This window comes from Gambusia affinis, linkage group LG07, assembly GCF_019740435.1.
Source record: "Gambusia affinis linkage group LG07, SWU_Gaff_1.0, whole genome shotgun sequence".
In the NCBI taxonomy this organism is placed as follows: Eukaryota; Metazoa; Chordata; class Actinopteri; order Cyprinodontiformes; family Poeciliidae; genus Gambusia; species Gambusia affinis.
This window is the reverse complement of record NC_057874.1, coordinates 22,095,778-22,111,819: the sequence shown is the minus strand read 5'-3', so window position 1 is coordinate 22,111,819 and position 16,042 is coordinate 22,095,778. Positions and strand designations below refer to the sequence as shown.

At 36.5% G+C, this 16,042-nt stretch overlaps 1 protein-coding gene across 1 annotated transcript; it reads right to left on the bottom strand.

Annotated features, from left to right (window-relative positions):
* Positions 1-928: 928 nt before the first annotated feature.
* LOC122833979 (protein Wnt-2b-A-like) lies at positions 929-11,889 on the bottom strand. The gene is made up of 5 exons (XM_044122002.1): positions 11,339-11,889; positions 7,725-7,945; positions 6,666-6,943; positions 4,692-4,956; positions 929-2,390 (listed from the first exon to the last, which is right to left on the bottom strand). Exons 1-5 carry the CDS (start codon positions 11,497-11,499, stop codon positions 2,161-2,163), a joined length of 1,155 nt encoding a protein of 384 aa, XP_043977937.1. The 5' UTR covers positions 11,500-11,889; the 3' UTR covers positions 929-2,160.
* Positions 11,890-16,042: the final 4,153 nt, after the last annotated feature.

The following is a 16,042-nucleotide window of genomic DNA, read 5'->3' as shown; positions in this document are numbered from 1 at the left end:
TGCCTTGCCTGGTAGCACATAGACATGTGGCAGGAGAAAGCTCGAATTGAACCTACAATCTTCTGATTTGGAAACAACTACTGTATTCACAGAGACACAGACGAAGTATACAGACTTGTCAGGTATCAAGACCTTTCCCCTATTTCCTCCTGTCCCAAAGCTTCACTTGGACATAAGAATCTGGCCTCAGTCCAACCTGAACAATTTTATCATCAGATAAAATTAATTTTGCTGAATGGCAAAATATCTAAATTTAAAATGTCTTCATTAAGATATTCAAAAACTGAACTTTTAATACAGATCAGTGCAAACCCAGGGGCGTTTTTAATCAGTCAGAAGTTATTGCTTACAACTTTCACCTTTCTAATCTTTAAGAAAAACAAACCCACCTCAGACTACTAAAGAAATTGAAAACAGACTCTTTTACTTGTAATTGACTTTTGACTTGGTGTATCATTTGGCTTTGTTTAAAGCACTTTCTCTTGGCTGTTGTTCGTATTGCATGGTCTTGAAACAATTTCTTAATTTTTAATGTTCGTAACTTGTTGTCATATTCATTTAGATCCATAAACCCTTCTAAAGACTTGTGTCTGAGACGGCCTAACACTGCTGCTTTATCAGATGTTAGGTTGTCATATTTAAGATCTTGGGCCATTACAATGGTTTTTGTAATGTTTTGGCTCATTTCCTGAAAGTTGTAGGTTCTCAAGGAGCAATTTGAGACTAAGTGCTTTTGCACTGGGCAAAAAATACAGTTGCATAGACTCTCTAAGCAGTACCTGCATCTGAGGACAAATGTGATCCTTCAGTCATGGGAGTACATTGTGAGTTCATGATGCATTCCCATCATAGAATAGGCTGAAGGGTATAGCCATGGAGAATCTTCTGATCTGTTACGTCTACAATCTAATCTAAGACAAGACAATGGTTGGATGGATAAAAGTATAATTTATTTATTTCAGAATTCTGTTTACATATAGAGGTAACTTGAAAGGTGTGTGCTACATTATATCAGTAGTACCCTTGTAATTTGCCTGTTTCAGATAAATTTGAGTTGGTTGGGAGCTACTTGCAGAAAATGTTTAGTGGTAAGCAGTTATATAATTCATAATACTATAAGTTGTTTCCAATTTTGGAAATGGACCAGTTTTCAGTCTATTCTACTGTCATGAACAGCAGTTATTAATCCCAGAATCTATTGCTTCACATTTTGTGTCATTATTTAAGGCAGACTTACGGTAAATGCATGAACATTGAAAACTATTAGACGCCAAACTCTCTACTGTTTAAACTTACTCAGCTTTGGAACTGTAATAGTCACTGATGACAAATCCATTCTTCGTAAAGTACAGACAGTTCATAAGGTTTGTCACAAACCGTCTAAGATGGGAGAACCATTGTTTTCTCAAATGAGTCTTAATAACAGGATAAAAAAAAATCTTAATTTCTGCCAAAAACATAGTCTTTCAGAGTCTCTTGTCTTCAACATCCCTGATAATTGTTAACAAGAATTTCCCACAAAAAAAAAAAAAAAAAAAAAAAAGACTTTTTGGCCACTTGTTTAAATTACCTTCCCATTACTTACTCAAGATTGAATAAGGCTCTGCCAACATATGACCCTGAATAGTTAATTAATTACAATATCTCAGAAAGGCAATGCTGTCTAAACATGATTTTTTTTGTTTTAATATAAAATTATTGATTTTACTGTCCCCATGTAAGCTATTTTGCCAACCAATACATTTCCAATTCTCAGGTATCTAGACTAAAAACAACAACATGCATGTCTATCGTCAATTATAAATGAGACATTGTCAGCAGCACTTTTTTTCTGTTACTTTAGATCTGGTATTTCTGTTATTATGGCTATGTCTCCCATCTTCAGATAAGAATGCATTGTGCCAAAGATCTAAATATAATAGTTTTATAAAATATTCAACCATTTCATAACAAAAGTGTCTCATAAATGGTCTTGTTGTAAATTGTTCAATGGACTTCTTTTCCAGTTTCTTTCCTCCTCTCAAGGTTTAGAAAGTCTTTGCATGGAGAAGGATCAAAGCATCAAACGACAAAGCCTTGCAGTCACAAGATCCCACTTATAGGAAATCTTTAGAGCAGGTTCTTGAGCCTATTGCGGCTGTTTTTGGCCTTGCCTTTTTGCTAAGTTGTGTCCAACCAGTCAGGTCTCTTGTGCGGTTTGCAGGTGTGAATGTCCACTACGTCCTCACAGTCTTTGCACTCCACTGCGCAGCACCACTTGAACTTGCATTCACACTTGGTAACACGTTTGACGCGCATGGTGTCGTAGCCTCGTCCACAGCACATGACCTCACAGCCATCTGTGCCTCTTGAGGACTTGTTGCACACTCTGCCAGCTGTCCCCAAAGAGCCTGTCAAGTGATGAGAAGAGAATAAATGCCTCGTAACTTAAGAAACTTTGAACTTAAGGAGGTTACATTAAATAGTTTCCACTGATCATTAGTTTTTCTGCAGAAGAAAGCACTCAATAGTACTCCAATTCTCTTCAAAGTGGGATCTTTCTGACTGCTGAGAACTGCATATGAGATATTGAACAGACAACTATAACCACATTTGAAGAAAACTTGATTGTCCCTTATGTGTGACAAAAATACAACTTCACATTTCAGAATATTTTATGTAACAAAATATTCACAAAACCCTGAACACTATGACCCAGCATGCATCCTACACCTGTCTGTGACTGTTGTGGTTAATGAGAAAGAAAGTTATAATAAACAATTCAACATATTAATTAGCCACATGCTTTAATAGTGTTACCTAAAAAAGTGTTTCATAAACATCAATGTTTTAAAAAAAAAGAAAAGCCTTGTCCAGTGTACAGTTATCAAACTCTGGATTTACCAGTGTATATTTTACAGACACTTAAAAAAATTCACCTGTGTCTTTATATCATATGTCATCAACATGCTGCACTGCATATATATATATATATATATATATATATATATATATATATATATATATATATATATATATATATATATATATATATATATATTTTTTTTTTTTTTTTTTTTTTTTTTTGCAAAGCTTTTATTCTGCATAATACAGGGGGGCAACAATTTCTTATTGACTGTACATGCTCAAAAAACAATATTAATTTATTAACTGACAGACCAGTGCTTAGGCTACTTCCAAGCGGTGCCACCATCCAGATATGGAACATCATCATGTTAAAAACCACGACTAAATGTAACATACCTCAGCATACATTTCACAATTTATTTATAATGGAATTGTTGGCATTCCACAAAATAAAATGTTTAAAAACTACTTAACAAGTAATCCTGCCAGTTAACCAAACCCAAATACCACTTTTCTTCACTAGTCCAGAAGGTTCAGTCTACCAGGCAGAATAGTTTCAGATTATGGTCACATACTAAAGTGGAAAATCTTAGCATAAGATAGGTAAGGTAAGTCAAAAACCACTATTAAGTTAACTTTTTTTTTCCACAAGGTAAGACAGAATGTCCCTTTGAGTCAAAGTGCAACCAAGCTAAATGCTGGAAGGAGCGAGTAATTTGTAAGATCAGTGCCATCATGTCCCCTGCACATGCTAACCTCATCTAATCTGCTAACAGTGAACTCCGTCACGGTCTACTGAAGGGAATGGTTCTGACAACCAGCCAAAGCAAACATCAGGAATTAAAGGACATGTGAGAGGTCAAATTATTTAACTTTAAGCTGTGGAGGAATTCAAGACTTGAGAGGAAGGATTTCTACCCATTTTTTAAAAGTAGTGCATGATTCACCATCTTTGTCATTTTTCAAAACAGTGTTTTAAAGAAAATCTAGATTTTGTTTTGTTCCCAATGTTTTAAAGAAACACCAAAGGTCCAGGGAAATCTTTTTTCAGGCTTTTCAGATCGTCAGTGCTTTAAGACTATGCATAAACAGACATAGGTAGAATGTGAGCAACACGTGTCACATTTCTTGGAGTAAGAAATGTGACCAGACACCTCACAAGTGTCTTACCTAGGCTAAGGAGAAAAGAAACTAGACCAGGGGTGGGCTCTCGTGGCACTCGAGGGCCGGTGTCCTGCAACTTTTAGATGTAGCTCTACTTCAACACACCTGAGTCAAATAATGAGTCAGGTTCTCTGGAGAACCTGACTGAGCTTAGGAGGTGATTCAGCTATTGGAATCAGGTGTGTTAGACCAGGGAAACATCTAAGAGATGCAGGACACTGCTCTGCCCTCCCCTGAACTAGAACTGAACTGTTGCAAGCCTCAACATCATCTTTTCAAATGGATGTTGTATTTCATTGTAAAATGCCTAAACTGCCCACTAAATAGATATCTGTTTCAGTAGGCTAGACATTTCCATAAAAAGTAATATTTTTCTTATTGGCTTTTTGTAATATTCAGATTTTCTGAGAATTTCTCCACAGTCATGTGAAGCTTTTTGGGTTTTATAAGCTGCAAGACATATTAATAAAATAAAATTACCATTTTATATATCACTCTGATTAATATATGAGTTTGAGTTTTTGAATAGAATTTCTGAAATAAATTCATGATCCCCAAGGTATGAGACTTTGGTATCACAATATACAGTTGTTTTAAATCAATTTGGCCATTTTGAACCCACCTTTTCAAAAACTGTTAATCAAAAACAACTTACAATAACTTGTAACTCATTCACTTACCTGCCATCCGGTCCCTGACACAGTAATCTGGGGAGTTCTCCACATACACCAGTTCATTCTTGGTGGTTCCCTGGAAGTCCCTGTCAGCCACCATAAAGCCAGTCCCATCCTGGTTCATCATCACTTCGATGGCCGTGTTGTACTTCTTCCGAAGGTAGTCCCCGGTTCGCCTGAAGTCAGACATAGCCAGCCAACAGGTTCTCAGAGAACAGGAACCACTGACCCCGTGACACTTGCACTCCAGCTTCATAAAGCGCTTCACTGCCTAGAGCATGGGTCAGAGGTGACAGGGTGTTAAGCTGTTGATGTAGCCAGCTGGTGTAATCAGCTCTGCTGTTAACTCTGTTTAGAACTGAATTTTTATCCTAAAGGTGATCTTCTAAGATCACCTTTAGGATCTTAAAAGATCCACAAACTTTGTATCTTCCTCTTATATATATATATATATATATATATATATATATATATATATATATATATATATATATATATATATATATATATATATATATATATATATATATATATATATATATATATATATATATATATATATATATATATATATATATATATATATTTCCTATAGTATTTCCTATATTCTCATTAAGGAAGTTAGGTTGTGGAATATTTGGGATTTTGGACATAATTTCAACTATTTTTATCAAGCCAAAATTGTTAGTTATCTTAATAGTCAATCATAATCAGGAATGTGTTATAAAAAATGACTACAGTATATGTGAAGGAATTTTGCAACTATTAAACAAAATAAGCAATTGACAACTCTAACTTTTAAATAGGAATCATTTTGTCTCTTTCACTTATTTTCATATACAAGTACCGGTACATGTCCAGTTTTCTATGCTAATTTCCTAAAGTGAAACTCATATAATTTATAGATCCATCACACATTGAGGGAACTTTTTCAAACTTTTATTTCTTGGATTTTTGTTTGTTATGACTAGTATATCATGAAAACTCAGAATTTGGTGTCTTATAAAATTTGAATATTGTGGAAAAGTCCAATATTTGACATTCATGATGGTACAACTTAATCAGCTAATAAACTCAAAGCAACAAAACTCTAAATAATATCGTTCTAGGTCAGTAAGTTATACACTCATGGGGAAGACTGCTAACCTGTCAGATATTCAGGAGAGACATTGACACTTTCAACGAGGAGAGTAAGCCGCACAAAAAATTATTGCTAGAGAAACTGGTTGTTCACAGAGTTATGAAGAAAAAGGTGCATCAGCAATAAAGATAATTGCAGACAGAGCTTCACAAGGAATGAATTGAGGTTGGAGTCAGCACATTCAGACCTTATGCATTGTGGGTAACAGACATGGACAACAGATGTCTCATTTCTCATGTCAATCCACTCCTCAACTAGAGAATACTTCAGACGTCTCATATGAGCTGAGCTGAAGAGAAAAAGAACTGGACATTTGCTAAGTGGTTGAAAGTCCTCTTTTCAGATAAATGTAAGAGGTGAATTTGATTTTGAAATCAAGGTCCCAGAGTCTGGAGAATCCACATTGCTGTTCAGTGTAAAGTTTCCACAGACAATGATGATTTAGTGTCCTTTTTCATCTACTGATTTTGGTCCATTATCTTTGACACTTTCAAATATGCAAGTAGATAACACAGCTCTCTACTTGCATATTTTAGGGTGCTTCATGTTTTTTTTCTGATGACAAGCTTTATGGAGATGCTGATTTAATTTTCCAGAAAGACTTGCCACCTGAACCCATTGTCGAGGTATGGTACCTTTGGCAGTGGTTTAATGACCAGGGTGTTACTTTGCTTGATTGACTAACAAACATGCCTTACCTGAAGCCTATGAACAAATATTGAATTGTTTCACAATATTCAAAGTTTTTTACTTGTCTCTAAACACAATTAGGAAACATAATTTCTTTTCTGACTTGCATCAAAAGCTGTAATTCTAAAATTAGAACTGCTGCTGCTCACCATCCGACCGCATCGGTTGTTGTGGAGGTTCATCAGCGCTCGCGCATCCTTCACCATCTTTTCTCTAGCATCCACGAAGGCCTTGGCAAATTTGATACCATAGTTGATGTTATCGCTACAGCCCCCCCAGTCAAAGAAGCCCTTGTCGTCGCTTGCTTGGCCCCGCTTGAGACTGTCACAGTTGCAGATTTTAAGCTCGCCCTGACTACAGGCCCTTGTAATGGCGTAGACCACTCCAGCTGAAGAAATGGCATAAACAAATGCTGCTTCTCTGCTGCCTGTATGGAGAAACATATGTCACCATTAGAGAAAAAGACAGCACTTTTATTTGATTGTCTTTTAAATGTCCTTTTTACTACCCTAACTCACCTATAGTTATTTTGTTCTACTTTAGGATTTGAATTACTTTGTATTTAGTTTTGAAATACAGGAACGTTTCGTCTGTATATTTTAAGTAGGAGTGCCATTGTCCATTTGTTCTAGATGAACCAGACAAAGTTGTGGCTGCAGTGTCATGCCAAACAATTTTCCTTTTACTTTTTTTCTGTTTTCTTTTTTGTTTTGTTTTGTTTTGTTTTGTTTTGTTTTTCAATTTGAACAGACGGAGGCTTTCTGGGTCTCTGAACTGTGTTTTCATTTCAGACAAGAAGAGATTCTGGGGGTTATTTGGTCTGGCTGTTCCACCCTCCTCCTGTTCTCATTCCTGCTCACGCAATGAGGCAAAGCACAGGCGATATGTCAGGGAGTGAAGCTTTGTCTGGCTGCCAGATACATCTACCCAAATATTTACATCTTCTATTACTGTTTATACATCACCAGTGTGGATCTCTCAATCTGCTTCTTGTTTTCGGAGAACATTCACTTTCCCAATCTTCTTTCATTCCAGAGATGGAAAAATACCCCCACAACACTTTCTCTTTCTGTTTGTGTTCCAGGATAAAGTTGATTTAAAGTTTATTCTTTACTCATGCGGCTTTTCTGAGGAAAAGGAACTCAAGCGTCATCTACATAAGCAACCACTGTCACACAGCAGCAGGCAGAGAAAAATCTCAGACTCACTACGCAACATCACCCTGCCAAACACAGTGTGATCACGGTCCAGCGTGCTGCAGTTCCAGCGGTGGTATCTGAACTGGTGCTGGCACTCTTTGATCCACTCGTTGGCCCCCTCGCTAATGGACTGCATCAGGTCTGGGTGCCGTTGGCAGAGCTGCCGCTGCTTGTTCACCAGGCCGGGAATGTTGTCACAGATCACCCGAGCACCCAATGCTCCGATGTACCTGGGGACACAGACAATGCAAATGAAAAGCGAGCAAAGTGTTTTATCAGAGTGACACTTGTCACCTTGTGATTAACTTTTGCTTTCTCTTTATTTTTTGAGTTAGCTAAGACAACAATGTTTGGATGTTGGGTTAAAAAACTATTCACATATTTTATATGATGTAAAAATCAAATGGAAAGCAATCTGCCTAACAAACGCAAGAGTTAGGCAGACATTTATGAGGCACTTAAATGTCTGATGGGTGGGTGGACACATTACTCATATTTAAGAAATATAATTTGTTTATGTCAAAGTTTTTTATCCCAAGTAATAACACAGAAGTCTCATAAATAAATTTTATCAGGTCAAATGTTTTCAATTTCCAGTTTACAGGTTTAATTTCTAGCAATACGCTTATGTAATACAGCACCTGCCACATTTTTGGAAATCCTGGGGAAGCTACATAAAGGCATAAGAATAAATTCATATTTCATTGCATTCGAGTAATCCTACACTGAAAGAACAAAAATCAGAGAATTCTAACCTTTGAATGCATTAATTCAATAGAGAAAATTATTCCAACATTGTGAAATAACAAAATCACCGGTGTCAGAATAAGTTTTTCATCATCTGTTTCCATGATCTGATGTCTCACTTGTTTTAGCAACACTTCAAAATCGGAGAGGTTAGAAAATGTACCAAGCAAGCCAAATGTATGTATCTTCATAAATCAGGAAATGACTGCAAGAAGCAAGCCTAAATTTTCTAATCTCTTTATTAAAATGTTTGAAGCAAGTCCATCTGTGATGAACAATGAAGAGTTACAGTATATCCTCGGGTTACAGAGTTGCTATTATAGCAATTTACTGCAAAGCTTTTGTGTATATTTTACCAGGGGTGCTGTATATGTACATGTAAATAATGCACTTAACTACATACGTCTTTCACAGGATGAAGTGAGTTTGGAAAAAATATATAGAGAGATTTTTCCACTAATTATGTTCTCAATTCACTTTGCTATATAAAGTGTTTGATTTTACACAGCTATATTTTATTTTAGCAAAATTTTAAATTGAATTATGAATATGCAAATTTGAGTGCCAAGATAAAAAAAAGTAAGTGTTCATTGTTTAAGTTTGTTTGTTGTTTGATATGATTAGATGTTCAGGCAGCTATGGAAAACTCCAACTGACAAAAAGCAACAAAAAAAAACCCAAAAGACAAATTTAAATAAACATTTTTGACTTCCTATTAATAATTTTGCTTTCTGTTTATTATCCCTGAGTTTTTCAGCAGCCCATCAGAGTATTGTTCATATGGTGGCTTTGTTGGTGGGCTTCACTTATCAACAAGACAAGAGGGCAGCCACCTCCAGTATAAGTGAGAGCTCAGATCAACCATATGACCACACCAGGCACCTCTCTCCTCTCTCTCCCTGTTTTGGCCCCTTTAAGCTCTGTTCTCCTTCCGGATATCATCCTGATGCTTAATCACAGCCCCATTTGTGTCGCCGGGCCACTGAAACAGAAACAGACCGAGCGGGATGTTTCCACTCCTGTTATGGCTGTACTTTTCCATTCTGACCGTGACAATCTGCCAGAGCAATAAAACAAAACAGAGGCACGACTTATGCTTATTGTGTTCATATTGTGTGATGTGCTGAAAAAAGTGTTTTCAAGAGAATGCAGAGAACAAGAAAGTGAGGAGTTATTCCTACAGGGAGACTTATGGTGACTGTCTTAATTACTTTAGTTGTTAAAACAACAGAAGGCAGATACTGGCAAAAAAAAAAAAAATGACTAAAAATGCTACACACTTTTTGTCTGTTTGCATGAAACTGAGAACAGAACAGTTTCTTGTGCCTGTACATTATCATTCAGCATTTTTTAACAGTAACACTATTCAAAAAAGGAATATAGAAGTATCACTAAAATAACAGGAAAGAGATTAGGAAAACTAAAAGCTCATCAAATTCCCTTTTCTTGCAGGTGTGATTTCAGGTTAGATTGGATTAAAGGTGCTGGTTATTCTCCAAGATTTTTTTTTGCTTCTTTTGAGGGCATTTAAAATCCATAAGAGAAATCTTCAAGGGGCATTCACTCATGCACCAGTGCCTGCACCTGCCACCTATACTCTGAGCATGAGCGGTGGATAGGGGAACCTCTCTTCACACCATTAATCTTCAGAACACTGCTGCAGGGAATATCTCAGTGTGCAGTGACATGCAGAAGAATAACATAAACACACATTGAAAACATTCCTATTCAAAGATCTTTTAAAGACATGGGAGAGTGCACATATATAGATAAAGTAGATGAACTAGAATAGTTTTAATAGCTAATCAATGGAAATTCACTCACAAAGTTATGTACATATATTAAGTATTTATTTTGATGATGTTATAGATTATTTGGCTTTTACATAACACCATACAGATGTTTCTAACACAATGTTATTTTATGTCCATAATACAATTTATATAATCCTCGGGAAGACTGATGACTTGACAGTTATCCAGCAGACAGTCCACAAGGAGAGTAAGCTTCAAAATGCCATTGCTAAAGAAGCTGACTGTTAACAGAGGGCTGTGTCTAAGCACATTGATGGAAAGTTGTGTGGAAGGAAAACTGTGTAATACAGAATGATGCATGAGCAACTGGGATAACAGGAACCTTTCGGAGGATTGTGAAACAAAGCCATGTCACGTCACAAGAGAGATTCATAAGGTGTGAGCTACAGCTGAAGTCTGGTTTCAGGAGTCAGGATGTAGGCTATAACTGTATCCCTCATCTTAGGCCATTCCTGAACCTGAAGCAACACCCGAAGCACCATACATAAACTGAGGAGAAAAAGGACAAAGCTGTTGCTCCGTGGTCAAAAACAAATTTCTGACTGAATTTTGCATTTCATTCGTAAATCCAAGTCTATACATGTTTGTCCTAGCAGAATCTTGTCACTGAGTAGCTCTCTAGAAAATTTGACAATACTTGGACTTGGCACCTTACCCTGCCAAACATTCCAACTCCTGGTATAATAACAACAGTGTTGCTGTGCTTGATTGACCAGAAATTTTCTTTGACCTTTGTTGTCCTTATTCAATATTAAAATTTTATGATGAACTGAATTTTAGGTTTTTATTAGCTGCAGGCCATAATCATGTACATAAACATTTAAAATATGTGTGGCATGAGAGTTTTAATTTGAAATTGAATTACTCAAAAAAAAAAAAAAAAAAAACAACTTTCATTTATTTTTACTTTAATTTACAGGGATGTGAATAAGACCCCCCCAAATAAAATAAAAAATAAAAATAATAAATAAATAAAAAAGAATTTGCAGCAGCTACATTAAATTTGTATTTTACGCGTCCAGTTACATAAGTTAAAAAATAATGCTTCAAGATCTCACTCACCACCACGATGAATCAACTCTGGGAGTGAAAATGAGTAGGAGCAGAATAAAAATGGGCTTGGCATGATGTTGCCTCTTGGACCCATTTCTAATCGCCATCGCACTGCTGTTGTCTGATAAGCTCCTGGTATTCATCGGGGAAATCATAATTCTTCTTCTCATGTGTTGGTAAAAGACGTACAGTCAGATGTGAAAGTCCCCGGTGACTGTCCGCCGTCCATCATCGGCGGATAAAAAGAACTTCACAACGAGGAAAAAGTGATTTCAGTCTCCAATAGCTTTCCAAAGACTAATCAGAGCGAAGTTTGGATCAGCATATCTGTAACCACCTTCATTGGCACTAGAGATTGATCGTAATGTCTGATATTTAAGTGCGCCGTCGCCAATATATGGGATAACCTTATGTTTAGTTCCCTTGTTGCGCCTCAAGATGAAGTTCAGAAAAGTTGCAGGGACTCAAAATCGACAGACTCAACTAATAACACAGTCCAGTGGGAGGAATATCTGAAACTGGGACAGATCCAGTGCTCGTCTTTCCACCAGCAGCCGGGAAAGAAGATGCGCTCAGAGAGGCGCAGCGTTCTGCTTTGGTGCGTCAGCTGTGCGCCACCCCTCGCTTCTCCCCTCACCCTGCCCTGACTTCAAAAATTACAAACAGCGGTTGTAAATTTAATTTGAACTGAAAATCATTTTAAAGTGTGATGAACTTTAGCAAACAAAGTTCTGTTTTCAACACAAACTTTATCTGTAAACACGTCCTTCCACAGATTGAATAGTTCCCAGACTTTTAATATTACTTAAAATTATATTTAAAAATTTCAGTTTCACCAAAAATGCAAAGTCATATATAAATTTGCAAAAAAAAAAAAAAAAAAAAAAACCAGGACCAAAACTGAAGGGTAATACTGACGAATGAAGCATATTTTTTTGTCTTTTCTTTGTGTTTTCTTTTCTCGTTTTTTTTTCTTTTCTTTTTTTTGTTTGTTTTCTTTTGTTTTGTTTTTTCACCTTCCTAGCTTTTGGTTTTTCGGGCTACCTCTGTATTAGCAGAATCAAAATCAGGCAATGAAAAGCAATTGCTAATTATTCCTCTCATTGTATTATACAAATGTGTTTATCAGGTATATAGTGTAAAATAATATATGGCTGAATGCATAACGCTGCACGGCTAAAGCAGTACTCAGTAATTTGAGAAAATATGGGACAAAACAAACATTGAGAAAACTAGAAGTTTCTCCAAAATGAACGAAGAGACAGTTGCTCTATAGTGGATCAGCCATTAAAGATACCGACAGCAATAATAAAGAAGTTGCAGGACTTTCTGCCAAGCACTGGTTTTGTTGTCCGTGTGACAAAATATTATGTTAGATCCACTTTGATGCACAGAATGAAATCTGTCTTTACCTTCACTGTTCCAGCAGACACTGCAAAAACTGTTCCTCTTCAGCTCAGTGTTTAGATGATTAATTAAAGATCCAATGAAAATGAAAAAAAGACCCAGCTGCTAACCCATTATCATTAAAACAAAAAAGCTTTAGCTATTTTATATATATCTAGGGTTTTTGAGGGTGCTGGGTTTTTTACAAGCTGCTAAGTTCCTTGTAATTCTTATTTCATAAATAGTGGTATTGGGGAATCTGTCTGGTGCATGTGAGGCTAAATTTAGGTTATTTCAGAAAGAATAAGTTTTATTTTCACCATGACTGCAATTCCACAGGAGTTGATTTCTAAAAATCACTCTGCTTAAAAACTTGCATTTTATATTACTGCACTCAGTATTTCTTTGCATTAATGGCATACCAGCTCATACTATGTGCCAAGCCTTAATTTTAAGCTAATTTCTTTCACAAAAGCTAAAACTCTAAAATATATTTTCATGAAGAGAAAGGAAAACTAAGAATTTTTTTTGGCCTTTTCACAGAGAAACTTTACAAGTGAGCAGAATTGACAGAAATAAAAATTTGAATCTTTCACTTAAGACAAAGGCTAGACCTAAATTGGTTATTTAAATTGACAGTTCTAAAACATATATGTGGCATCGTAGGTGTCCTTTGGCACACTTTATCTCTGTCATTTCTCATCTTGTTCAGTTTTTCCCATGTTTGGTCCTATGCCCATAATAGCCTCTCTATGTTAGAAAATGATTAATAAGTCAATGAAGATGACTCCATGCCATGTGCTGCAGGGAGAGGGGAGTAAAATATCCTTCCAAGCACTTGAACCTCTCTTGTAATGCCACCGGAGTGCATGTTTGTAGTTCAGCTCATATCAACAGTCTCAGTCCAGAGACGGGTTTGTCTGGAAACATCTGACCCACCTCAAGGACATTTTCAGTTCATGTCCCTGAGACTTCAGTGAGTCACTTAAGTATATGTGACAGGTAGAGATAGGCCCAGAGAAGAGATACGATGTTCCTGCTGTGTGCAGATGAAGTGTGAGAGGTCATTTAATCAGTGCAAATCCATGGGTGTTAGTGCTGGATCTAGGTAAAGGTCAATAACAATGCAGCTGCCTAAAAATACTTCAGCTCAGACAACCACTTCAATAAGGCTGATCTGAAAGCTTGGATGTAGTTATGAAATATGTTACCATACAATCCAAAAATCCTTTATTCTAAAACAAAGGCCCATCATGCATTTTATGCAGTGCAGTCACCAAGCATGCGCTCTTTCTGTTGCCCAGCTGTTTGTCCTTCTTTGGTATTCAGATCTAGATTTGGAGCCAAAAAGGGATCCTCATTACATGTGACCCCTGCTTTCTTTACCCTGGGATGAGCTATGGATTTTACAGTGACAACTCTATAACAAATTGCTTTACAGGCAGCAGGTGATGGTGGCCATACCACTCATCATCCAGCCCACCCTCTACTGGTGACTCGCTTTGAGCCAGCTCCAGCTGTGGTCTTAAAGGGGCCGTGTGTGGGGTCCTTGCTCCTATTCTGGGCCCATTAAATGCCTGAAGATAAATTTAGATTGAACCAGACAAAAGGAAGAAAATTGATAGGGTAAGATAATGACAAATAGTTATCATATCCTACAAATCAAGAGAAGCGACAGCATCAAGTTCATAGAGAAAACATTTGTAGGGTATTCTGTTCTTCCTTGAGGCAAGTCTTTAAAAAGAAGGCTGTAAATTTATGGTTTAACTCCTGACAGGTTATGTGCTCCCTCCTTGACCTCAGTTTCACAATCCCATTTACACAACATGGAACTGCAGATATGTGGTCAGCTTGATGTTGTAGAGCAAGTCAGCACTTGGGAAATCTACACTAAACAAATGTGTCTGCAGCAGTCATTTTCAAGTTCAACTTCCTTTATTTATGGATCTACACATTCATGCTCCCTAAATTTTTTCATATTTTCTCCCGTTCTAACCACAAACCTCAACGTATTTTATTTGGGTTTCATGTGAAAGAGACACAAAGTAATTCATACTGTTGAAGTGGAGGAAAATGTTTTCCTTTTCAATTTCATTTACATGTACAAGTCCTTTAAGATAGGTTTCTTGCGCTTTGTCATATTTGTAGACAGAATTTTGTGTCTTTGTGTTTTGTAGCTTCTAACTGGAGTTCTTCCAGCCTTGGATTCCATTTTTGAATGATGGCTTAAGCAGTGCTCCATGTGAAGCTTACGACATTGCTTTACAATCTAAACCTGCTTTTAACTTTTCCACAATTTGACTTCTGGTCTGTCTGCTGTTTGTTCAATCATGGCCTTTAAAATTACACACAGGTGGACAATATTTAATAGCTGTAGGACTTTTGAAGGGAATTACACTGTACGTTATATAGTATTATTATATGGTGGTATCACAGTAGGTAGCCCGATACTTAAAATACATAAAATATTTATTTTTTACATTTTGAATCTATCTTTATTACCTTTCCTCTATTTTAAATTATATGACAGCTACTCTGTCATAAAATAGTTTTTTAAATATACTGAAGTTATGTGAGAAAACCTTAAACATTAAGTTCCGTCAAACTTTTGTTGGACTTCACTGAAAAGTGTTTTTTCACAAGCTTGTATCTTTTTATCGTATTTTGACTCTAGAATGTTCAAACTAACCACAGAATATCTTCTCTTCATTTATTATCCTCTTGTTTTCTTGTAGATTTTTTTCTATTGGGTAATATGTGTCTGCGGTACTTTAATTTTGTGAACAAAACCCTCTACTTATACTTCAATATTGTACCCTAACAAATATGTAAACAAATATTTATTTATAGTCACTTGCTGTTGTATGTAAACAGATTTTATGTGAAATCCAAAATTTTCTGAGATGTTCAAAGAGCAGTTCTTACAGCTCATCAGTGTGAACTTGTGTTTAGAGAGGCCCGAGAAGCTGAGAAGATGAGGCTTTACAGAACGACTAGGCGTGCCTGTTCTGGATTTAGGATGCAGCTTTTCTGTCCTACACTGGAATGTTAATTAGGTGAGCTGAATGAAAGAGAGGTGACCCGTTCCGTTAACCAGCTAACCCTTTTCCCCAAGAGCCAGGAGGGGGATTCAATGTGTTGGAAAAGCCAAGTCAGCAAGTGCCTGTGTGGGTGTGTGTGAAGGAGACACAGAAACAATATGTGCTCTGACATTGCTGACTAATCTTCTCTTAATTTTCTTTTCTTAAGTAGCTTCACTTTTCACAGCGTACCACACAAGCACTGTTTACTGATTGAAGCAACATCGGGTATGAAACAAAATAAGGT

Coding starts and splice junctions, on each gene's coding strand:
- LOC122833979 (XM_044122002.1), bottom strand. CDS start 11,499: ATGAGAAGAAGAATTATGATTTCCCCGATGAATACCAGGAGCTTATCA. Junction 7,946..11,338: donor AGAGTTGATTCATCGTGGTG/GTGAGTGAGATC, acceptor CTGTGTCCCCAG/GTACATCGGAGCATTGGGTG. Junction 6,944..7,724: donor TGGCAGGGTGATGTTGCGTA/GTGAGTCTGAGA, acceptor TTCTCCATACAG/GCAGCAGAGAAGCAGCATTT.